Here is a 25764-nt window from a genome sequence, read left to right as displayed (position 1 = left end):
GGTAGAAATAGTATCTCCAGACAGCCAGCCCCCAACAGGATCACAGCATCTCTTAAGGTAGTTGAGGGTATAGAGAGGAAGCTCCTCTCTATACCTCCTGGGCGTCAGTGGCTTGTGTGTGTACCAGCAACACAGCTCTGGTGCATGGGGCTGCCCCGTGGAGGATGCTCCATAGTGACCGGGTTTATGCAGCCTCCTTCCAACCCCCAGAGTATTCCCGTCCCCAGCCTTCTTGTGAAATCAGCAAGACAGGATCACACAGTCATGAGCACAAAGTTGCTAACATGCCTGGACAGAATGGTGCAGCTCAGCTCATCTCACCTTCACATCAGTACGGTCACTAACTCGGGTTATGTGACATTCGAATTTTCATCTTATGGTCAGACTCAGAAATATAGGCCAAGCTCCAGTAAAACAAAGTCCAAGTGCTTGTTTTAATGCTATTTTTTTTTAATGATGATGTTCAAACTTTTGAAGAGAAATCTGAAAATGAATATTTAGGGCCCATCCAAATAAAGAAGTTTGATTAGGACTTTTTAAGAACAATGTTATTAACAGGTTAAAAAAAGCAACACTGAGATGAAAAGCAAGTTTAACCATAATGAAGTTCTCTTTGTTTTCTTCAAAAATGCTTGTTAAACATTTTTTTAGTACTTTGGTATGGAGAATTGGCTGTGCATAGAATTGTTATTGAAATAACAAAACACCATAGTTGTAGGTAGTCCATCCATTAGGGAAATGGTGGCTTGTTTGATTGGATTCCCTTTTATTCACTGTAATGAGATTTTTGCTTGGGGATTTAAATGTTTAAAGATTCAATAACACTGAAAATTCAAGTTCAAGAAATGATCGTGAGGCCCTGCTGGGCTGACCTAAAGTGAGATGACCGTGTGGCATTTAGAGGGTGTTTCTGGCAGTGCTGTTACTGTTAGAGAATGAGACCACCTTCAAGGGGCTGCTCATGTCCACGGAGCAGAGTCCGTCTCTCACATTTGAGAGTGGCGAAGGAAGGCATACATGACAGGCTGGGCCTCACCACACCCACCTGGACCTCAGATCCCTTGTGATGGGAAGTCCACTTGGGGAGTAGAACCCTTGGCAATACTGACTCAGGGTTGGTGAAATCTTCTTTTCATGACAATTGATGATTCTCATCCACTGAGGTAATTACATTTCACCTGAACTCCCCAGTCCCTCAGGCAATGGCCAGCAGAGTGTCGGAGGGCACAGCTGAAGGTGCGAGAGTCAGCACTGTGCATTTGCTGCAGGGTGGAAGCTGGCAACGAGGAAGGCTGGCAATAAATGTACATTTTTATGTCTCCAGAAGTGCTTAGTTTTTATTTATTTCTAATTCTTTCTGCTTTAAGTATTTTTTTCATGAGCACTGCTTAGAACTCAAACTCCTGGGATCAAACTTGTATCACACAGGCTGGAGAAGGCTGTGGAGAAACCGAGTCCTCCCAGGTCTCAAGGTGGATGGAGGGAGCCTGCAGGGGTCTCCTTCCCTCCTCTCTTGCCTGTTCTGCCTGGTCAGAGCCTGCACACGAGTGCAGAGGGCTCCCTTAGAGAGGGCCGGGCTAGAGGAAGCTGAAGTTTCAGAATAAGCAGCCTATTCTGTGGCCTCCTTTCCACTACAGACTCCTTGAGGAGGAGTAAGACCCCAGAAGGACAGGTGAGTCTCACCTAGGCTGACCAAAGTCCAGCTCAGCCAGCCCTTGATGTATCCAAGACATCCGCCCACAGCAGTGAGAAGCTGATGCCACTCAAAGCCATTCTCAGTCTACATCCACGATGCTGGGAAAGAAAAACCAAGTTCAATTTACCAAAATATCTGGATTATCTATAAAAATTGAACTCTAATGAGTCACTGATACTGGAGGCAGCAATATCCGACTGTGCTGACATGCAGAAGGAAGGCAGCTCTGTCCCACCAACCCTATAGCAGAACATTTGTAGAGTGGCACGTGGGCTGAGTCATTTGTAAGGCCTCAAAAACCTGGACACTTTGGAACGTAGCAATCGGATGAAAGATCTTGGAAACATCTCTCGGGACTCCTGGGCTGTGTACTTGAAATAGTTCTGGGGATGGGCCAGGACATCAAACAGAGCCTTGATAAGTTTCTTATCCTAAAAAGAACAGAATTTTTGTTACTGGGCCAAAATATTGAAATATGCTGACATTTTGCCCATGGAACTATGATGACCCAGTATTAGGCCGTAGCTTGCTTAGCAGAAAAACACTTGCAAAAATTGTTTCCTCTGATTTTTATCTTCTTTCCAGTTTTTATTTTTCCTAATTAGTTATAAGAAGTATGAATTACTTTTATAAATAAAACTTTAATATGTAAAAAACCTGTTTTCTTTTTCCCAACCAGATGAATGCAACACTGGGATTTGGGAGTATTTGTAGGATTAGTGATACCACAAGTGTTTATTGCTAATTATTTATAAGTATTTAAACTTTGGTGAATTTTAGGCTTGAAGTATACATAAAGAGCCAAGGATCCTCAACTATTTGGAATTAATAGAAAAACATTATTTGCTGCTGGTTTGGATTTATAAGCAAATTTCTCCCTGCCCCTCCACAAGTTTCCAAATTAAAAAATACAACTCCACTTGACAACACTAAAGACAGCAACCTGATTTTTTTAAAAATTAAGTCTGGTGAAGGTATAAAACTGACCTTGGCCCAGGACAGGCACCATGTCTGAAAGGTGGCAACAAGGAGCAGGAGGAGAAGCCTTCTCCAACAGTACTTGGGAAGCTCTGTGGATAACTGCCATGTCCACCTGAGCCATGCACTCACCTTAAGTATTTCCTGATGGTTCTCAGATGCATAGAGCCTGCCATCTCGAACTATGTCTTCAATTAGTTCCTGGTAGTCCTCTGTTGGAATAAAGAACATGTTTTGCATTCTGTGATTTAGTTGCTTCCAAACTCGCTCTTTCACTTTTTGATAAGGTTCTGAGAAATGCCCCTTCTGTGGCTGCTATCACTTACCATTCTGCTACTGAGAAGACAGTCAGAAGAAAACTTCCACAGACTCCCACCACCATCTCTCTTCACCTACCAGCATCTGCACCCATCTTCCCCGTCCCCTCTTCCCTCAGATGAGCCTCTGTGCATCCAGTCCAGGCTCATCCCTCCACTTAGCATGCCAGGTCCATCTTCTCTCCCCAAATCAACAGCATTGTTCTAGTAATTCTGCTCTTTCTTTCCTACGTGATACATTTTTCTCTCTATTGGTCTCTCCCACCAGCATGCAAAAATGCTGTATGTCTCTGAGTTTAAAAATCCCTCCCTTGACCTCATTTCTCCCTCCAGCTTCCATCTCACTTATCTGCTCCCTTTTGCAGCAAAAATCCTTAAAAATATTGTCAGCACCCACTGTCTCTGATTCTTTTCCTTTCTTTCTCTCTTAAACCCAATCCAATCAGCTTTGGCCCCCATCACTCCTCCGAAACTGCTTGATGAGACCAGCAATGACCTTCATGTTGCTAAATCCCAACAGCCAGCTCTTGGTCTTCATCCTCCTTGATGCATCAGTAGCTTTTGACCTGGCTGGTCACTCCCCCTCCTTGATCCAGTTCTTCACTGAGCTTCCAGGACACCATGCTCTTTGGTTTTCCTCCTACCTTACCGGTTACTTCTCTGAGGCTTCTTTGCTTTTCTTCTTCTCTCTGACCTATTACTGAAGGAAGGTCCCAGGGCTTAGTCCTTGGTATTCTCTTCTCTGTCTATACTCACTTCCTGTTGAGCTCATCAGGCTCTCCTTTCCCTCTCCACCTCCCTGCCTCCCACTTTTTTCTCTATCCTTGTATTATGTAAGACAATCAAGCTTCTTATCCACCAAGAAAGAGTCTTCTCTCCTTTATTTGAATGGGGCTGGAGGGTGGAGAATTTGGCTGGTCGGGGAGGAAAAAAACTATGTGTGCTCTCTCACTAATATTTTTTGTCCTGATGTACACATTAAATGCAGTGCACGCTGTACTTCTCCAAATGCCAATCTTCCCCCTTTGAAGTCTAGCTTATTTCCTATAGTCATCATTCAAATCAAGCATATGCAAAGCACAATCTTTTCCAAATTCCAGACACAGAAAAAATGCCTCTTTGTATGCATATCGTGTGCGACAAAGCCAAACACATTATAAGAACATCATTGAAATTGTGTGAGAGGAACTCTTGAAAAGTTTATCTCAGTTAAGGGATGGTAAATGGAAAGTAATGGTATAATAGTCACAATTACTAATTTGATATGTTTACAGTAGCATTGGTACTCCATTAGTGTGGTGTCTTTCTTTTAGTGAATATAAAATATGAGAATACATTTTCTTTTCATTTTGAATTCCTCTGCGGTAGTGTCTCTCCTCTTTTTGATGATGGGACTTACCATTAAGAATGTCGGTTGCTGTGCTGCGTTCTGGTGTAATAGAAAACTAGACAGCTGTTTGCCACTCCACCAAATGCTTCCCAACTGCTATTGTTTAAAAAAAATATTTCGTCTGCTTTTAAGAACTACTGTGTTTCCTTACTTGCTCCAACTCATTAGAAATGCAGCAAAGTTACAGGTAAGAATCCAGGCTCTGGAGTCCCAAAGTCCTGGTTCAAACCCTGCTTTGCAACCTTGCCATGCTGGGACCTTAGGTCAGTTCCTTAAATCTCTAAGCCTGAGTGGCCTCATCTATAAAATCAGGAAATAATCATGTCTACTTTATGGAGTGATTGTGAGGAAAGCACATCGTAAAAGGCACTTCAGCAGGTACCTGGCAGTCAGCAATGCTCAATGCGTGTTAGCCCCAGCTACAGTTCTCAGCATTCTCCTGCGCTCAGAGGGCCCGTCTGTAGCAGCCTCATGTGCACCTTCTAAATGTGATTTCTATTCTTCTGGGCTTGAAAAGAAGATATCAAACTTTTTGGAAATATATGTTCGAAAAAAACACTGTGAGTGAAGGCCTCGGGAGCTTCTCTGTGGGAAAAATAGCAGTTTCCAACTATTCTCTACTGTGACACATGCAAGACACTCTCGTGGGCATACACTGCATTATGCATAATTTTCCCCAGTTGGAGCTACAACTCTTTTTCAATTTAAAAAAAAAACAAGACATTTTCATGTGTCACAAAGGCAGAGTTGAGAACAGCCATATTTATTTTGAAGTCTCAGTGTCTTTTTGCTTTCTTCCTGATTCCAGATAGGAGAGGTTGCCAGTTGGTTGCTTTTGGGTAGATGAGGCTCTCTGTCTCTCTCAGCAGAGCCATGTGGGAGGCATTTGTGTCCACCCCAAGAGATACTAAAACTCCTTGTCTTGGGTGTTTGACATTATTTCTGGCAACTGTAGGACAAAGATGATGATCCGTGCTTTTGTTACTTTTTAGGAAAGCCATAGAATATTGTCTTCCCAAACAATTTTGGCACTTGTCATCTTAAAATCCTTCAGTGGCTTCCTCTAAGATTAAGTCTATCCTCCAGAGCTTGGCCCTGAAGGCTCTTCCCAGCTGAACCCCATTCCCTTCTAGTCTCCTCTCTCACTGCCAAGCCCCACACACCCAACCCACTGACCAAATAAGACCATTCATCGATCCACACATACATCGGGGTACTTCATCCTTTGACTTATGTCCTTCCCTCTTTCTGAATGTTCTTCTCCCCCATTTATGCTCAAAATGTATATGTTCTTTCAAGACCCATATCTCTCAAGACTTTGCTCTATTCCTTCTAAAACCTCATGTAAAATTAACTGCTGCTGCTTCTTCCATGCTCACATAGGGCTTTGGGCTGTTACAGCATCTATAACAATATATATATTTAGTGTTTCTGTCACTAACCATGTCGTTTCCAGCACTTAGCCCAATGCCTGACATAGTAGATGCTCATTAAATATTTGTTGGCTAGGTGAACAAATAAGCTCATGAAGAAACAGATGACTCCTCTCCTATAGGACTGTGTAGTCCTCCAGGACAAAGGTCCAGTTCATTTTATGCTCCTAGTCAATGTTTTCCAATCAAGTCTCAGAGCTAGGTAGAGCCCCAGAGCTCAGATGGGCCACCTCTTCACCTAACATGAAGAAAATTAAACCAGAAGTCATCTGACTTGCCTAAGATCCCACAGCAAGTCAGTGAAAAAGCCAGGACCAGAACTCAGGTCTTCCCTGCCTCAGGATTCTACTAATAAAAGCCACAATCATCAGAAGTTAATATTTACTGAACAATTGCTATGTGCCAGGCACTGCCTCAAGTCCTTTAGGAACTCTCACTGAACTCTCAGATAAGTCTAATGATTATCCTCATTCACACATTAAGAACATGAGGTTTAGAGATGGTGACATACACAGTCACAGAAGAGATCATAGCCAGGCTAATCAGTCTGACTCGTGCCCATGTTCTTACTCACCAAGCTATGCTCACTTTTCATATATTTTCTAAAACATCTTTTCCTCCTATTGTCAGTGTCCCCAAATGCCTGTTAAAATTTGGCACTTGTGAGTCAGCAATGTCTTTTCCCTTCATCCTGCCTGCCTTTCTGAGCATGTGTGCTTGTCAGCAGTTTGCCAGCTGGCTCTGAAGTTGGCTCTGTTCAAAGCAGAGAGGCTCTTTCCATGTGCTGCAGTCTGTGCTTACCATCATATGTCACGTATGGGACGTGGAACCCTCTAGCGCTGTTCCCTTCATTGGACTTAAACTGAATCCACAGCTTCTTTGACCTGGAGGTGAAGGCGATGGGGCGTTCGTAGGTCTGGCAGGTTTCATACGTTGTCACAGAATTGGATGAAGCTGCCAAAGGAAGTTGGAGAGGGGTGGGGTTCAAGACTCATCACTGATCAGGCATACAGTAGATGCTCATCTTTCTTTTTTTTTTTTTTGAGATGGAGTCTCGCTGTGTCGCCCAGGCTGGAGTGCAGTGGCACAATCTCGGCTCACTGCAAGCTCCGCCTCCCGGGTTCACGCCATTCTCCTGCCTCAGCCTCCCGAGTAGCTGGGACTACAGGCGCCCGCCACCACGCCCGGCTAATTTTTTGTATTTTTAGTAGAGACGGGGTTTCACCGTGTTAACCAGGATGGTCTCGATCTCCTGACCTTGTGATCCGCCCACCTCAGCCTCCCAAAGTGCTGGGATTACAGGCTTGAGCCACTATGCCCGGCCCTAAACACTCAAACCATACAATAAATTATGCTCAAGAGCTCTTCAGGCCCAGCTGAGCCATCATAAGTCAAAGGTCCTGGAAACAGTAGATTCAGCTGGTAATTGTGGACCCCCAGGGGAGGCTACGCCTGAAAGACCTGGGGCTTGGCAAGCAGCAGCAGCCCAGGCGGTACCGTTCACTGTAGGAGCTGGGTGAGGGCCTCCCATTCCAGAACTGACTTGCTGTCATCTAATCGTCATCACCACCATTTGCTGCCTAAGACCAGGCAGCGTGCTAGGCAATTTATGGACTTTGTCTCATTTAATCTTCTGAAAATCACAGAAAGTTGGTGCAACTGTTACCTTTTTAATAGATTAAATACTTGCCCAGGGTCATATAGCCAGTATGTGGTAAAACAAGGATTTAAACCTATACTTGACTTCAGACATTTTAACCACTAATAAGAAGAGCAAACATTTATATAGTGGCTCCATGTGTCATCATCATTCTTTTTTTGTTTGTTTGTTTTTTGAGACAAGGTCTGGCTCTGTCAACCAGGCTGGAGTGCAGTGGCATGATCACAGCTCACTGCATCCTCCACCTCCCAGGCTTAAGCGATTCACCCACCTCAGCCTCCCGAGTAGCCGGAACCACAGGCATGCGCCATCATGCCCAGCTAATTAAAAAAAAACAAACTCTAGAGACAGGGTCTCACCCAGCTTGGTCACAAAATCCTGGGCTCAAGCAATTCTCCTGCTTCAGCCTCCTCCCTCAGCCTGGGATTACAGGTGTGAGCCACTGTGCCTGGCCTATTATTCTGAGTGTTTCACAACTATGAACTCCTTTAGTCCTTATAACCTTATAAGGTAGCAACTGTTGTTAGCCCCATTTTAACAGATGAGAAGACTGAAGTGCAGAAAGATTCAGAATGTGTGCCCGAGATCATAGAACTAGTAAGAGGTGGAACTGGGACAGAGATCCAGGCAGTCTGGCTGCAGAGCCCCTCATTACACTGCCCATGAGCTGCGTTAACAGCAGTCTTCCTTTATGGACACTGGACCATGAATCAGGATAGGAGGACAGGTCCCCACCTGGCCAGGCCCGGTCAGTCTCCAAGCCATCAATTGCAACTCAGTATGAGGCCTTGTCTGGGGCCAACACTGCATGATCCTCACTGGCTCTCTGGGTCCTTGTGGAAGAGGGTCCAAAACACCCCAGTGAGCACAGAGGGGAAGACTGACCTGCAGGGTTACTATCTCTGGGGCCCAGCAAGACGCTTCAGTGTGTGGCTTTCATTTAAATTTTGTTTCTCACCAACTCTATAAACTCATGTTCACTTCTGATCTAATATGGAGGTGACGTTCTAGGCCTGCTCCTCATATTGAAAGCCTGAGGAGCAGGTCATCAGGCTTCCCAGCTGGCCTGAAAAAGGGAGGGAGGGAGTGAGACGCACAGGTTTTCCGCATCACCAGATAGTCTCCACAGTCGTCCTCTATGGGCAGGAAGATCTCAGGGACCACGATCAGGATGCGGCGCTTGGGGGGTGGGTTGATGGTCCACGTACACTCAGTGTTGGCTGGGTAATTGCCTGGGTAGTTTGGGGATTCAATGTATCCAGTGAAATCTCCCAGCTCCCCTCCACATCTTCTGTCTGAAAAAGGAGATGCCCTGAGTTATGGCACGACACTGTCGTCTCTGTCCTGACCACCGCTAGCTTGCTGAGCCCCGCAGCATCCCTGTTGCCACCCAGGAATGGGGCATGAAAATGACACCATCTGGGAATGAGTCTGTCATTCCCAGAGGGCCCCCTGTGGGAGCCAAACCATTAACTCCCCACAAGGAGTCTACCTGTCTGAGTTCCTGAGGCACCGTTTTCTCATTAGCCTGAAAGTGTTCATGGTCAGGGCAGGTATTTGTGAACAAAAGGATAAATTTAGCTTTCAGTGTTTTGTTTACCAAGTCCAAGTGCCAGAGGAACCCATGAGACAGAACTTCTAGTTCTCTCAAAATAGGGGGAACAGAGCTCATTGCTCTGCAGAGACTATCTGACCCTTTTTCAGAGAACTTTGATGAAGACAGACATATTTTTCACTTTTCTCTCTGGTTAAGACCATATTTTATTTGTTATTCATCTTTAAAAAAAATTATTTTTTTTTTTTGAGATGAGGTCTCTCTCTCGGTTGCCCAGGCTGGAGTGCAGTGGTGCGATCATGGCTCACTGCGCCCTTGACCTCCTGGGCTCAAGCCTCCCAAGAAGCTGGGACCATATGCAAGTGCCATCAGGCCCGGCTAATTTTTTTCTTCATTTTTTTGTAGAGACAAGGTCTATGTTGCCCAGGCTGGTCTGGAACTCATAGGCTCAAGCTATCCCGGCCTTGTCCTCCCAAAGTGCTAGGACTACAGGCATGAGCCACTGCACCCAACCCACATTTTATTTTTAAGGAAAGAAGAAAATTCTAATTAGCTATCAGTAGGTACGGGGCATGCTGGATACCTACGTCTGGCACCAAAGGCAGAGGCTTCACACACGTGCACATGCTTGCACAGACCCCTCCCTCACCCACAGCACCCAGCTGCATCTTCATTCATCTAATCTCACTCATCCCAGAAATGTCACCCAAAGCTCTGAGAGCTCAGAAATGAGAGAGACACAGTCTTTGCTCTCAAGGAGCTCATTATTTAATACTGTCAGGTAAATCTGTGCAAGAGAAGATGTTGAAGGGATTACTTTTTCCCTCTCTAGTTACAACTGGGATTTATTATTACTAGAAAAAAATAAATAGGCTTTTCTTCTTGGAAGAAAAGAGGAGGAAGGGGGAGCCATGGGGCGGAGAATTGCCTTCAGTCCTGAAGGGCTGCCCTAGGAACTGTGCCATAAGGCTCCCATGGGGCCAACAAAGGGCCAGGTGGTGGAAGACAAGGGAACATTCATCTTGTTCTAACACTGTGAGCTTTCTAAAGTCCAATCCACCAACAAGCTAGGATATCATGAGGTAGCCAGCTTCCTGTCATAGCAGGTATTCAAGAAGAGACTATATGGAAGGCTACTTATAAAGATGTTGTTAAAAGGACTTCCTTGCAATAGAGAGAAAACCAGATGACCTCTCAATCATAATGTTCTAATGATGTACTCCCCCGCTCAGTCCCAAGCTCCTCCAGTTTAGGGGGGCCTCTTTGCTCCTCTGATCGCTGTCTTAAGGATTAGCTGGGCTTTACTTTTGGCCTTTACTACAGAGCTTTTGTTGTAATTTTGGTTATAAATAATGGCTTTAAAAAAAAAGCCTAGACAGCAAGTCCTTAAATGATTTGCTTCCCCCTCCTAAAAACACAAACCGGCCTCCTCAGCATCCATCTGAGGCTTTGCCTCCTGGTCTGCCTGAGACTCCCTTTGGCACATTCTAGCCTGAGGTCCAGGGGTCTCCTCCCAAAAGGCCTTTGCTTTCCTCGATCTGTGCTTCCCCCAGCTGCTCTCTCAAACATAAGGCTCTTTCTCCTACTCTTTCCCCATCCTCTCCATCAAAACCTTCTCACACCCTCCACAAGCCTTTCCTCATCTCTTGAGACGGAATTAATCGCTTCTTCCTCTGCAGCCTCACTGCCTGAGCTCCTTGCAGGGTCAGCGATGCTGACTTATTCTGCCTAATATCAACCAAGTCCCGGCAGAATGCTGGGCATGTAACAGGTCCTCAAGCAATGCATGCTGATCAAGTCTGGACTGAAATTATGCCCCAGGGAGGAAATTAAGGCAAGTACAGGTTGTAAGTGTGCCTGAGGAAGTAGCCAAGATCAATAAAGATGAGTCGCTCTGCACTGTCAGGCCCTGCTCTCTCTCCACGCTGGTCTGCATGGCTGTGAGCTGGGCTCATAACATCTACGTGGTTCTGAGTGAACCTGGGACCTCTGCCCCGTGCCCCCTGCTCTGAGTTGGACCCAGACACATATCTTCCTAGCCAGAACTGTGAAAAGCCTTAGAGAGAGACCTACTTTTACACTGGGTTATGTTTGTAGAGCCATCAAAGTCAGTCGTAGTATTTCCTGGGCAAGAAACACAATTATTTTTTCCAAATTCAGGCTGGTATGTTCCCACTGGGCAACGAATACATCGGTGAGTGGTGGTGTTGTAGAAATGTCCAGGTGAACATTGAACTGTGGGGCAAGGGAGGGTGAGAAGAATGAAAAAAAGAAAGACTATTTTTAATCAAATGCAGCACAAAGATTTTAAAGTTTGTGAAAGAAATGTTTATGTGCAAATGAATAGGGCTTTCCTACCAATCTGGGGCTAATCAACACTTAATTCCCTAAATAGGCAGTGTGGATGGGGCTCATGAAACAGAGAAATATAGAGGAACAAGATATGTGTGTATCTCTGAAGAGTTTATGGTTCATGCAGAGTCAGGCATCAATGATCACAACTCCGGTCTTCATGCAGAGCACGTCTGTGAGTATAGGGGGCAGGCAGTTGCAGAACTGAGGTTGGGTTTAGAGTTGGGCTCCCTGGGAAGACAGGTGGAGTGGGGTTCTGGAGAAGGGGTATTGGGGGAAGCTCTAGGTCAGGGCACTGAGATGGAGGAGGGCTAGAGGAAGGAACCAGGGGAACCTGTGTACCAACTGGCTCATCAGTGCCTGATCATCCCTTGTCAGCCTGTCCAAAGGGGCTAAGGTGGCTGGAGGACAGCTTGTTCAGTGAGTTCCAGTGCCCCCTGCACATCCTGCTGGGGCGAGTGGAGCTGGGACCTGAACACCCAGCCACTGGGGCACCGCATCAGGCTGGGCTTGATTGGAGCCTCACCAGACTCCCATGATACTTAGAAGGGAAATCCAGTCCTAGAAAAAGGCAAGCTGCCAAGCACTCACCTCTGGTTTCACAGTCCTGAAAGGAAGTAGCTCCCTGATGTTTGGTGGGAAGGCCTCCTCCACAGGGGAAGCAGGAAGTTCGACCAGCTTCAGGCTGGAACGTGCCCAGGGCACAGAGCTGGCAAGGTGCGAAGCCATCTGCAGAATATTCACCAGGTTGACACAGACCTGGAAGGACCAATAGCCTTACGTGAGCAAGGCCCCCAGGCAGACGATTGCTCCCGACTCTCCAGATGAGATCAACTTCAGTCCAACCTGTTACCCCGTGCTGACTGCAGTTTCCACCTCAGTCAGAGAGCACGCAGTCAGCGCTGCGGGGCTTCTGACCCTGAGTCAATGGCACATGAGTGCCTGCTGTTTACACACAGGGCTACACAGCACAGTGCAAAGATGGAAACCAAGAAGTCAAGTGTCAACTGCTTCCAAATATGGGAAGGCCTGGGTAGTTCTCAGGCTTAGGCCTACACACTGCCTAGGCATCCCCTGCAATGCAGGAGAGAGAGTTCTCTGCCCTGGAACCAATTTGGTAATTAGACTCAGAAGTACTCCTTTACCCAGCTGATTATAGCCTATTGATACAAAGAGTGATCCGGGCTGGGCTTGATGGCTCACGCCTGTAATCTCAACAGTTTGGGAGGCTGATGCAGGAGAATCACTTGAGCCTAGGAGCTCAAGACCAGCCTAGGCAACATGGCAAAATCTCTACAGAAAATTTAAAAATTAGCCAGACATAGTGGCACATGTCTGTAGTCCCAGCTACTCTGGGACTGAGGCAGGAGGATCACTTGAACCCAGGAATTCCAGGCTGCAGTGAGCCATATTTGCACCACGGCACTCCAGCCTGGGTGATCCAGCAAGACCTTGTCTCTAAAAAAAAAAAAAAAAAAAAAAAGAGTGACCCAAAGAGTCTCCTCTGTTTTAACAATAATATTTACTAAGTTAGATCTTACACATGTTACACCTGGGACAAGAAACACAAGTCGGGGGGGTGGCCCCAGATGGCCGAATAGGAACAGCTCCAGTCTCCAGCTCCCAGCCCGAGTGACACAGAAGACTGGTGATTTCTGCATTTCTGCTTGAGGTACCGGTTTCATCTCACTAGGGAGTGCCAAACAGTGGGTGCAGGACAGTCGGTGAAGCGCACTGTGCGCGAGCCGAAGCACAGGGAGGCATTGCCTCACTCGGGAAGCGCAAGGGGTCAGGGAGTTCCCTTTCCTAGTCAAAGAAAGGGGTAACAGACGGCACCTGGAATATCGGGTCAGTCCCATCCTAATACTGCGCTTTTCCAACGGGCCTGGAAAATGGCACACTAGGAGATTGTGTCCCGCACCTGGCTTGGAGGGTCCTATGCCCACGGAGTCTCGCTGATTGCTAGCACAGCAGTCTGAGATCAAGCTGCAAGGAGGCAGCGACGCCGGGGGAGGGGCGCGTGCCATTGCCCAGGCTTGCTTAGGTAAACAAAGCAGCCAGGAAGCTTGAGCTGGGTGGAGCCCACCACAGCTCAAGGAGGCCTGCCTGCCTCTGTAGGCTCCACCTCTGGGGGCAGGGCACAGACAAACAAAAAGTCAGCAGGAACCTCCACAGACTTAAATGTCCCTGTCTGACTGACAGCTTTGAAGAGAGTAGTGGTTCTCCCAGCACACAGCTGGAGATCTGAGAACGGACAGACTGCCTCCTAAAGTGGGTCCCTCACCCCTGAGCAGCCTAACTGGGAGGCACCCCCCCAGTAGGGACATACTGACACCTCATTCGGCCAGGTACTCCTCTGAGACAAAACTTCCAGAGGAACTACCAGACAGCTGAATTTGTGGTCTCACTAAAATCCGCTGTTCTGCAGCCACCACTGCTGACACCCAGCCAAACAGGGTCTGGAGTGGACCTCTAGTAAACTCCAACAGACCTGCAGCTGAGGGTCCTGTCTGGTAGAAGGTAAACTAAGAAACAGAAAGGACATCCACACCAAAAACCCATCTGTACATCACCATCATCAAAGACAAAAAGTAGATAAAACCACAAAGATGGGGAAAAAACAGAGCAGAAAAACTGGAAACTCTAAAAAGCAGAGCACCTCTCCTCCTCCAAAGGAATGCAGTTCCTCACCAGCAACGGAACAAAGCTGGATGGAGGATGACTTTGACGAGTTAAGAAGGCTTCAGACGATCAAACTACTCTGAGCTATGAGAGGAAATTCAAAACAATAGCAAAGAAGTTAAAAACTTTGAAAAAAAATTAGAAGACTGGATCACTAGACTAACCAATGGAGAGAAGGGCTTAAAGGAGCTGATGGAGCTGAAAGCCAAGTTTCGAGAACTACGCGAAGATTGCAGAAGCCTCAGTAGCAGATGTGATCAACTGGAAGAAAGGGTATCGCTGATGGAAGATGAAATGAATGAAATGAAGAGAGAAGGGAAGTTTAGAGAAAAAAGAATAAAAAGAAATGAACAAAGCCTCCAAGAAATTTGGGACTATGTGAAAAGACCAAACCTACGTCTGATTGGTGTACCTGAAAATGACGGGGAGAATGGAACCAAGTTGGAAAACACTCTGCAAGATATTATCCAGGAGAACTTCCCCAATCTAGCAAGGCAGGCCAACATTCAGATTCAGGAAATACAGAGAACGCCACAAAGATACTCCTCAAGAAGAGCAACTCCAAGACACATAATTGTCAGATTCAACAAAGTTGAAATGAAGGAAAAAATGTTAAGGGCAGCCAGAGAGAAAGGTCGGGTTACCCACAAAGGGAAGCCCATCAGACTAACAGCTGATCTCTCAGCAGAAACTCTACAAGCCAGAAGAGAGTGGGGGCCGATATTCAACATTCTTAAAGAAAAGAATTTTCAGCCCAGAATTTCATATCCAGCCAAACTAAGCTTCATAAGTGAAGGAGAAATAAAATACTTTACAGACAAGCAAACGCTGAGTGATTTTGTCACCACCAGGCCTGTCCTAAAAGAGCTCCTAAAGGAAGTACTAAACATGGAAAGGAACAACCGGTACCAGCCACTGCAAAAACATGCCAAATTGTAAAGACCATCAAGGCTAGGAAGAAACTGCATCAACTAACGAGCAAAATAACCAACTAACATCATAATGACAGGATCAGATTCACACATAACAATATTAACGTTAAATGTAAATGGGCTAAATGCTCCAATTAAAAGACACAGACTGGCAAACTGGATAAGGAGTCAGGACCCATCAGTGTGCTGTATTCAGGAAACCCATCTCACGTGCAGAGACACACATAGACTCAAAATAAAGGGATGGAGGAAGATCTATCAAGCAACTGGAAAACAAAAAAAGCAGGGGTTGCAATCCTAGTCTCTGATAAAATAGACTTTAAACCAACAAAGATCAAAAGAGACAAAGAAGGCCATTACATAATGGTAAAGGGATCAATTCAACAAGAAGAGCTAACTATGCTAAATATATATGCACCCAACACAGGAGCACCCAGATTCATAAAGCAAGTCCTGAGTGACCTACAAAGGGACTTAAACTCCCACACAATAATAATGGGAGATTTTAACACCCCACTGTCAACATTAGACAGATCAATGAGACAGAACGTTAACAAGGATATCCAGGAATTGAACTCAGCTCTACATAAAGTGGACCTAATAGACATCTACAGAACTCTCCACCCCAAATCAACAGAATATACATTTTTTTCAGCACCACACCACACCTATTCCAAAATTGACCACATAGTTGGAAGTAAAGCTCTCCTCAGCAAATGTAAAAGAACAGAAATTATAACAAACTGTCTCTCAGACCACAGTGCAATCAAACTAGAACTCAGGATTAAGAAACTCACTCAAAACCACTCAACTACATGGAAACTGAACAACCTGCTCCTGAATGACTATTGGGTACATAATGAAATGAAGGCAGAAATAAAGATGTTCTTTGAAACCAACGAGAACAAAGACACAACATACCAGAATCTCTGGGACACGTTCAAAGCAGTGTGTAGAGGGAAATTTATAGCACTAAATGCCCACAAGAGAAAGCAGGAAAGATCCAAAATTGACACCCTAACATCACAATTAAAAGAACTAGAAAAGCAAGAGCAAACACATTCAAAAGCTAGCAGAAGGCTAGAAATAACTAAAATCAGAGCAGAACTGAAGGAAATAGAGACACAAAAAACCCTTCAAAAAATTAATGAATCCAGGAGCTGGTTTTTTGAAAAGATCAACAAAATTGATGGACCGCTAGCAAGACTAATAAAGAAGAAAAGAGAGAAGAATCAAATAGATGCAATAAAAAACGAAAAAGGGGATATCACCACTGATCCCACAGAAATACAATCTACCATCAGAGAATACTACAAACACCTCTATGCAAATAAACTAGAAAATCTAGAAGAAATGGATAAATTCCTCAACAAATACACCCTCCCAAGACTAAATCAGGAAGAAGTTGTTGAGTCTCTGAATAGACCAATAACAGGTTCTGAAATTGTGGCAATAATCAATAGCTTACCAACCAAAAAGAGTCCAGGACCTGATCGATTCACAGCTGAATTCTACCAGAAGTACAAGGAGGAACTGGTACCATTCCTTCTGAAACTATTCCAATCTATAGAAAAAGAGGGAATCCTCCCTAACACATTTTATGAAGTGAGCATCATCCTGACGCCAAAGCCTGGCAGAGACATAACCAAAAAAGAGAATTTCAGACCAATATCCTTGATGAACATTGATGCAAAAATCCTCAATAAAATACTGGCAAACCGAATCCAGCAGCACATCAAAAAGCTTATCCATCATAATCAAGTGGGCTTCATCCCTGGGATGCAAGGCTGGTTCAACATACGCAAATCAATAAATGTAATCCAGCATATAAACAGAACCAAAGACAAAAACCACATGATTATCTCAATAGATGCAGAAAAGGCCTTTGACAAAATTCAACAACGCTTCATGCTAAAAATTCTCAATAAATTAGGCATTGATGGGACGTATCTCAAAATAATAAGAGCTATCTACGACAAACCCACAGCCAATATCATACTGAATGGGCAAAAACTGGAAGCATTCCCTCTGAAAACTGGCACAAGACAGGGATGCCCTCTCTCACCACTCCTATTCAACATAGTGTTGGAAGTTCTGGCCAGAGCAATCAGGCAGGAGAAGGAAATAAATAAAGGGTATTCAGTTAGGAAAAGAGGAAGTCAAATTGTCCCTGTTTGCAGATGACATGATTGTATATCTAGAAAACCCCATTGTCTCAGCCCAAAATCTCCTTAAGCTGATTAGCAACTTCAGCAAAGTCTCAGGATACAAAATCAATGTACAAAAATCACAAGCATTCTTATACACCAATAACAGACAAACAGAGAGCCAAATCATGAGTGAACTCCCATTCACAATTGCTTCAAAGAGAATAAAATACCTAGGAATCCAACTTACAAGGGATGTGAAGGACCTCTTCAAGGAGAACTACAAACCACTGCTCAATGAAATAAAAGAGGATACAAACAAATGGAAGAACATTCCATGCTCATGGGTTGGAAGAATCAATATCGTGAAAATGGCCATACTGCCCAAGGTAATTTATAGATTCAATGCCATCCCCATCAAGCTACCAATGACTTTCTTCACACAATTGGAAAAAACTACTTTCAAGTTCATATGGAACCAAAAAAGAGCCCGCATCGCCAAGTCAATCCTAAGCCAAAAGAACAAAGCTGGAGGCATCACGCTACCTGACTTCAAACTATACTACAAGGCTACAGTAACCAAAACAGCATGGTACTGGTACCACAACAGAGACATAGATCAATGGAACAGAACAGAGCCCTCAGAAATGATGCCGCCTATCTACAACTATCTGATCTTTGACAAACCTGACAAAAACAAGAAATGGGGAAAGGATTCCCTATTTAATAAATGGTGCTGGGAAAACTGGCTAGCCATATGTAGAAAGCTGAAACTGGATCCCTTCCTTACACCTTATACAAAAATTAATTCAAGATGGATTAAAGACTTAAATGTTAGACCTAAAACCATTAAAATCCTACAAGAAAACCTAGGCAATACCATTCAGGACATAGGCGTGGGCAAGGACTTCATGTCTAAAACACCAAAAGCAATGGCAACAAAAGCCAATATTGACAAATGGGATCTAATTAAACTAAAGAGCTTCTGCACAGCAAAAGAAACTACCATCAGAGTGAACAGGCGACCTACAGAATGGGAGAAAATTTTTGCAACCTACTCATCTGACAAAGGGCTAATATCCAGAATCTACAATGAACTCAAACAAATTTACAAGAAAAAAAAAACAACCCCATCAAAAAGTGGGCAAAGGACATGAACAGACACTTCTCAAAAGAAGACATTTATGCAGCCAAAAAACACATGAAGAAATGCTCATCATCACTGGCCATCAGAGAAATGCAAATCAAAACCACAGTGAGATACCATCTCACACCAGTTAGAATGGCCATCATTAAAAAATCAGGAAACAACAGGTGCTGGAGAGGATGTGGAGAAATAGGAACACTTTTACACTGTTGGTGGGACTGTAAACTAGTTCAACCATTGTGGAAGTCAGTGTGGCGATTCCTCAGGGATCTAGAACTAGAAATACCATTTGACCCAGCCATCCCATTACTGGGTATATACCCATATATAAATCATGCTGCTATAAAGACACATGCACACGTATGTTTATTGCGGCACTATTCACAATAGCAAAGACTTGGAACCAACCCAAATGTCCAACAACGATAGACTGGATTAAGAAAATGTGGCACATATACACCATGGAATACTATGCAGCCATAAAAAATGATGAGTTCGTGTCCTTTGTAGGGACATGGATGAAATTGGAAAACATCATTCTCAGTAAACTATCGCAAGGACAAAAAACCAAACACCGCATGTTCTCACTCATAGGTGGGAATTGAACAATGAGAACTCATGGACACAGGAAGGGGAACATCACACTCCGGGGACTGTTGTGGGGTGGGGGGAGGGGAGAGGGACAGCATTGGGAGATATACCTAATGCTAAATGACGAGTTAATGGGTGCAGGAAATCAACATGGCACATGGATACATATGTAACAAACCTGCACATTGTGCACATGTACCCTAAAACCTAAAGTATAATAAAAAAAAAAAAAAAAAGAAATGACATGGAGGCTGGGGAGAAGTGACTGGTAGTTTGAATAAATGACTCTTGCTACTTTGCGAAAAAAAAAAAAAAAAAGAAACACAAGTCATAAAAGGATTTCTAAAAGCACATATTCCTCAGGAATTAGTCATTGGCAAGATGCTATCAAAATCTGCTATCTCTTATATTCTTAATCATCTCTCCTCTGTTAATCATAGTGGCCTCATTTTCCCCCATAAATTATAGATATGATGGCGTTTCAAGAACACACGCCCTTGGGAGGAGCCTGGAGCCTGTCAGACCTGGGTTCTGATTCCACATCCTCCACTTGGCTGTGTGACCTTAAAAGAGTCACTTTAGCCTCGTGGAGTTGTAATGATTATATGAATTGTGAATAATTCATATAATATATTTAGCATAATGCCTGGCACAGGTAAATATTCAATACATGGTAGCTATAATAACCATTATACTAATATTCTTATTGCTGTCATTTTTTTTTTTTTTGAGACAGGGTCTCTGTTGCCTAGGCTGGTGTGTAGTGGCACAATCACAGCTTACTATAGCTTGACCTCCTGGGCTTAAGCTATCCCTGCACCTCAGCCACCTAAGTAGCTGGGATTACCATGTGCCACCATGCTCAGCTAATTTTTTTTTTTTTAATTTTTTCTACAAACGAGGTCTCACTATGTTGCCCAGGCTGGTCTTAGGGTTAGGGTTAGCCACCTGAGCTCAAGTGATCCTGAACCCAAAGTGCTAGGGTTACAGGTATGAGCCACCATGCCTGGCCTAAATTTTTCCTTATAAGGTCACATAGGCCGGGGGCAGTGGCTCACGCCTGTAATACCAACACTTTAGGAGGCCGAGGCAGGCGGATCACCTGAGGTCAAGAGTTTGAGACCAGCCTGGCCAACATGGCGAAACCCTGTCTCTGCTAAAATACAAAATTTAGCAGGGCATGGTGGCATGCACTTGTAATCCCAGCTTCTCTGGAGGCTGAGGCACGAGAATCACTTGAACCCAGGAGGTGGAGGTTGCAGCGAGCCGAGATTGTGCCACAGCACTCCAGCCTTGGTGACAGAGTGAGACTCTGTCTCAAGAAAATATAATAATAATAATGTCACATACAAGAGTAAATTCATGCCAAAACGTCACCCCTTATCAACCTTGCAGTTAGTTTTGCAGTTGTATAACAGACCAAAGATATGATAGGAGTCACACAGTCAATATGAGGATTTGATTTTTAAGCCAGAAACAGCCTTGCAGTTCAGTTTGGAGTTATTTAGGTGGGAAATAAAGCTGAGGCTGGGAGTCACTCCAAGGACAGCCGTGGGAGCAGCACAAGGGGTCTTCACTCTGCTGTGGCCATCAGATATAAATCACCACTCAGGTCACACCTGCCATTGGAGCCCACAGAGTGTCAATACAGCCAGCCCTTCTCCCATTTAATAAAAGAAAGACATTTAATAATAAAATAAATAGGAAAGCCCACAGACCTTGAAATTGACTTCAAAGTTAACATTTTGTAAGAGATCATTAAAAGCTCTTCACAGAGAGGTCCCAGTTTTAACAAAATAAATGGATATATTTGTTTTAAATAAAAAAGCTATGAATTTGAGACCAAAGCTGGAGAAAAACCCAGACCTCCTCTCTTCATTTTAACACTTTCAAAACAGTACCTATAGATAGGGAAATCACTCAGGTTTCAGGTGTATATATTTCCAGTGAAGAAAGCACGCAGTTGCAACACCTACGCTCTTCTGCTAGTGTATTCTACCCCATCTTCATTTATTTGCTCAAATGAGTATCTATCTATCTGCCCAGCATGTGTCAGGCACTGACCTAGGCACTGGTGAGCCAAAGATGAATCGAGCCAACATGGTCCCTGCTTGTAGGAAGCCCCAGGTGAGTGTGCGTTGTCTGGAGTCCTTGAGATGCCTTCTGTCTAAACAATGACATCAGAGATGGGAGGAGTAGGAAGGAACGGACAGCATCCTTACCTCCACATTCAGACACATTCCAAGCTTCTGGGGTCTTCAGGGCCCCAGAATTTCCTGGTCTTGAGCATGGTTCACAAGTAATTTGTCCTTCCTCATTTTGGAAGATTCCATTTGGACATAAAATGCAGCGTTCTTGTGCTCCATCATAATAGGTCCCAGCCCTGCAACTGACTAGCCAAAGGGAAACAATCTGGTCAGTGTGGACACAAAGGCCAAGGAAGGAGGATGTGAGTTTTAGAGATGAAGGCGAATAGATGGCACTGACCACACCACCCCCCCATGCAAACTCCCTGAATACGCAGTGTGCCCTGCCTTGGTTCTCTCTGCACACCTCTGCACAGCATGATCCTTATTGCCCCGTTAGAGGTGTTTACAGCTCTTTCTCTCCCTAGACCGTGAGCTCCTTGAGAACAGGGATCACAGGGGTTCTAATTATTTTTGTAGCACAAGCACTTGATGGTTGAAGAGAGATTTAAAAAAAAATCCTGGATCTCCCTACTTCGCAGGGCTGTTGGAACAATTATAGAGGTGAAAATCATTCATTGAACATAGGTCTAGTGCTGGAAGAACAGACTGTTATTAATTCTGTCTGGTGGCATCTTGAAAGGTGTCCTAGAGGAGGTCACATTTGTGTCAGGCCTTGAAGGATGAATAGGATCTTCGCAGTTGGGAAAGGGTGCAGGTTCTAAAAGTTCATGCATTAAATCGGGAGGAGAGGAAAGAAAAGGTTGGGAATAGACTGCAAAAGTTCTTGAGTGCCAGGCATTTGGATTTTATTGTCACAGGTAAAGGAATCATTGAAAGGACAGGAGCCAGGCATGGTGGTGTGCGTCTGTAGTCCTAGCTACTGGGGAGGCTAAGATGGAATCACCTGAGCCTAGGAATTGGAGTCTAGCCTTGGCAACATAGTGAAAATGAGACCCCTTCTCTAAAAAAGAAAAAAGAAAAGAAGGAAGAGGAAGATGTCCAGAAGCTGTGTTTTGAAAAGCTCATTCTCTGGTGGCCGGCTGGGATGGGCGGTGATCTCAAGACTCTTACAAAACAGCACACTTCAGATTAATAATAAATAATACAACAGGCTTTGCACAGTGGCTCACACCTATGATCCCAGCACTTTAGAAGGCCAAGGTGGGTGGATCACCTGAGGTCAGGAGTTCCAGACCAGCCTGGCCAACATGGAGAAACCCCGTCTCTACTAAACAAATAAACAAACAAACAAAACAGAAAAATTAGCTGGGTGTGGTGGTGCACACCTGTAATCCCAGCTACTTGGGAGGCAAGGCAAGAGAACTGCTTGAGCTCTGCAATCGCAGAGGTTGCAATGGGCCAAGATGGTGCCACTGCACTCCAGCCTGGGCGACAGAGTAAGGCTCTGTCTCAAAGAAAAAAAAAATCAATACAACAAAGTGTAAATGCTGGTAAATAAGGAAATTCATAAATGTTGCTTCTGATTCTATTTCTAGTACTGTTAAATGTAGATTTGTACCTTATTTTAGGCTATGAATATGAAGCAAACGTACCAAATTTGGCTCCCTACTATTCAAACATCATCATCAGAGTCATTGCATTTCTAATGACTAACATTTGTTGAGTACTTATACTAGACACCATGCCAAAAGCTCTACGTATAGTATCTCATTTATTCCTCAACACAGCCCTAAGGATCTAGGTGCTATTATTAGCACCATTTTACAGAAACAGAGACTTAGAGAGGTTAATAATTTGGCCACAGTCCCACAGCTAATTTGTGAAATACTCCTATGGTACTGTGAGATCAAGAGCTTTGAGTTTAAAAGGGAAAAAAGTTATTTAACAAATGGGCAGATTTAAATGCAATTGAAGACTTTATCAAGGATTCTCTATGGGGCTAGGAGAGTTTGACTGGAACAAACATTCTCTATATGTAAGCTGCCAAGAAATAAAAAAGAATTACATGATAAAGTTAACTATTATAGCTCTCCAGTGTCTGTAACAAGGGAGATCGATTTTCATCCTATTCTACAAATGCAATTTGCATATATACTCTTAGGGTTAAATGTGGGAAAGTTCCCTGTTATAAGAAATAAAAATGTCTTTTCATTATTCATTCCATAATCTTAAAAAAAAATCAGGCTTTTGGATCATGGTAAGCGAAAATATGCCACATTTTAAATATTATTTCTACAATTCAATGTAACCAATTAATAAAGTCTATCCAAGTATCTAAATCTTAATACTCATATTTCTTGGATTTTCTTTTACAACATTCATGTATCATTTAAATACAATTTTATATATATAGATTTTCTGAGATGGAGTTTTGCTCTTGTTGCCCAAGCTGGAGTGCAATGGCACGATCTCGGCTCATTGCAACCTCCGCCTCCCGGGTTCAGGTGATTCTCCTACCCCAGCTTCCCGAGTAGCTGGGATTACAGGCATGCACCACCATGCCGGGCTAAATTTTTGTATTTTTAATAGAAACAGGGTTTCACCATGCCAGCCTGGCTGGTCTCGAACTCCTGACTTCAGGTGATCCACCTGCCTCAGCCTCTCAAAGTGCTGAGATTACAGGCATGAGCCACCACGGCTGACCACAATTTTATATTTTTAAAAAATTAAAAGCGAACCAAACTCTTGTTTTATTGGCAAACAATATTATAATGAGATTGATGGCAAATAGAGTATAATTCCAGACTTACTCTCTAAATGCAGCCCTACTGGATAATGGTTTCCATATCACTCTGGTTCCAGCCCATCTCTCATGTAAAGCTGGGTTGAATTCTGTATTACGAATTCACGTTTTACCCTGTGTCCCACTTGACTCTTTCAGTGTCTGTAGCAGGCCAGTAAATCAGAGAATAACTCCTTCATGGCTCTAAGGAGCCCACCTGTCATGAAGCAGGTAAAACCAAGGCTGTCCAGAGCCCCTCTGCTCAGCCATTTCTATTTGAAGAAGAGCTGTTTTTACAATACTCATCCATGGAAGAGAAAGTGCCGATATGGTGACAATGATTCCAACAGCCCCATTAATCATAACTTAGAGTCACATCACCGTGGTCTGTTCCATCATGGTTCCTCTGGCAGAAAACAGATGTCCTCAGCAGGTGGACAACACCAGGCCTGGTTCTCACTGAGCCAGGGACCAGGACAGGCTCCTGCTGCTCTGCTGTCCCCTGCTCCTGAGAACTCTTTCAACCTCCACAGCCTTTGCAAGGTGACCTTTAGAGAGACCTCACAATATCCCACCTCTGTGCCATTTCTTAACTGCTCGAAGGGCTGAGAAACCCTTCAGGCTGCCCTGTGGAAAAGACGGCACCAGTTCTTTTTCCTCACAATGAAAGGCCTGCTTCACATAAACAAACTCATTTTGTCAGTCACAATTTCCATTTTCCTTCCAGAGAGAAAGACCTGCAGAAATAATTCATGTCAAGCACCTCCCAAATATATGTGATTCTTTCACAAGGTAAAAATGAGCTAAACACTAAAAGGCAACTCTGAAATATCATGAAGGGATGCCTGAAAACCGCTCTTTGCAAATGTGCTGAGAATCTGGCCTGCAGAGACCTCAATCACACGTTCCAGTGGCTTCTCTCTTCTCCTTCAGCAGCCAGCTTGTTTTGCTGCCCAGGACAAAGGAGTCAATTGCCCCCAGAACACTTCACTATCACAGCAAAGCTTTTGTGTGCCTTCAGTGACCATTAAAATCTCATTCTCAAATCCCACACAGCTGTTTTTTCTCCTTCTTTAAAAAAGATATGAGAAAGCTTTTCTGATGCAAAAGGGACAGACCAGCAGGATGAGGATTAATGGTGACAAAGAGGCCTCAAGCCTCGGCCTCTTCTCAGCACTGTGGCCTTTGAGTATTTCAGGCTATGGACAAACACTATGGTCTCTCTGTGGCTAAGATGATGAACCTAATAAAAGGGGTCACCCTCTAGCATTTGACTGCTTTCTTAAGAAGAATCACGCCTTGACTTCTGAAGAAGAGCCACAACCAGCCCACTCGGATTCCCAGGGTGCCCCGGGACTGCTGCTGCTTTGTCCCAGTTCAGAGGCACTGGTGTCCCAGGCAGAGCTGGCCTTAGGATCCTGGTTTGAGCTCTCTTTAAATGACTGCCCCCAGGATAATAGGGGACAGTGCCATCTTGGGCTGAGAGATTGATTTTTCATTGTCCAGGTTTTTGATCTGTGCTCAGGTTTGCTCTTTAAAAACATTCCTATAGTTGAGGCAGAGAAATGAGCCCAGCTTGACGCCTTCTTCCTTATTGGGTTCCCAAATGCACACTATGTTCTTTTCATGCCTAATTAACTGGAGCTGAAATTTCACTTCCTTTAGAGTGCCTCTTTTGCCCTCAATTTAAATATTTCTCCAAAGATTTGCCCTTTGCCCTCTTTTCTCTTAATGTTATCTACTATCCTTGGGATTTCATCTGTTGTCCCTGTGAAGATTCATTTACTCATTCATTCAATAAGTACTTATTGAGCACTCATTATGTGCTGAGTACCATTCTAGGAGCTGGAGACACAGCAGAGAAGACAGACATGACCCTGTTCTAATGGGGTTCTCAGGGCAGTAAATAAATGAACAATAAGTCTCAATGAGCAAGCAAATAAATATGTAATAGAATGCAAGTAGTGGTCTGATGAAGAAAAGGAAAACAGGGTAAGAGGACAAAGAGGGGG

At 44.2% G+C, this 25764-nt stretch overlaps 1 protein-coding gene across 4 annotated transcripts in view; it reads right to left on the bottom strand.

The window, feature by feature from the left end:
• Positions 1-405: 405 nt before the first annotated feature.
• The window catches only part of SCUBE2 (signal peptide, CUB domain and EGF like domain containing 2), an 81823-nt gene continuing 56464 nt past the window's right edge, over positions 406-25764 (bottom strand). For 2 of the 4 annotated variants that reach the window (XM_055282466.2, XM_055282467.2), the window contains 7 exons: positions 21103-21273; positions 11973-12140; positions 11103-11264; positions 8572-8769; positions 6616-6768; positions 2807-2886; positions 406-2127 (listed from right to left, as the gene is read on the bottom strand). In XM_055282466.2, coding sequence (XP_055138441.1) covers positions 1975-2127; positions 2807-2886; positions 6616-6768; positions 8572-8769; positions 11103-11264; positions 11973-12140; positions 21103-21273 — 1085 coding nt within the window. In that variant the 3' untranslated portion in view covers positions 406-1974. The remainder of the gene's footprint in view (positions 2128-2806; positions 2887-6615; positions 6769-8571; positions 8770-11102; positions 11265-11972; positions 12141-21102; positions 21274-25764) is intronic. The other 2 variants (XM_055282471.2, XM_055282468.2) reach the window with 2 other exon arrangements.

The sequence above is a fragment of the Symphalangus syndactylus genome, chromosome 6 (genome assembly GCF_028878055.3).
Source record: "Symphalangus syndactylus isolate Jambi chromosome 6, NHGRI_mSymSyn1-v2.1_pri, whole genome shotgun sequence".
Taxonomy (NCBI): domain Eukaryota; kingdom Metazoa; phylum Chordata; class Mammalia; order Primates; family Hylobatidae; genus Symphalangus; species Symphalangus syndactylus.
The sequence above is the reverse complement of the archived record's forward strand: the minus strand, read 5'-3'. Positions and strand labels throughout refer to the sequence as shown.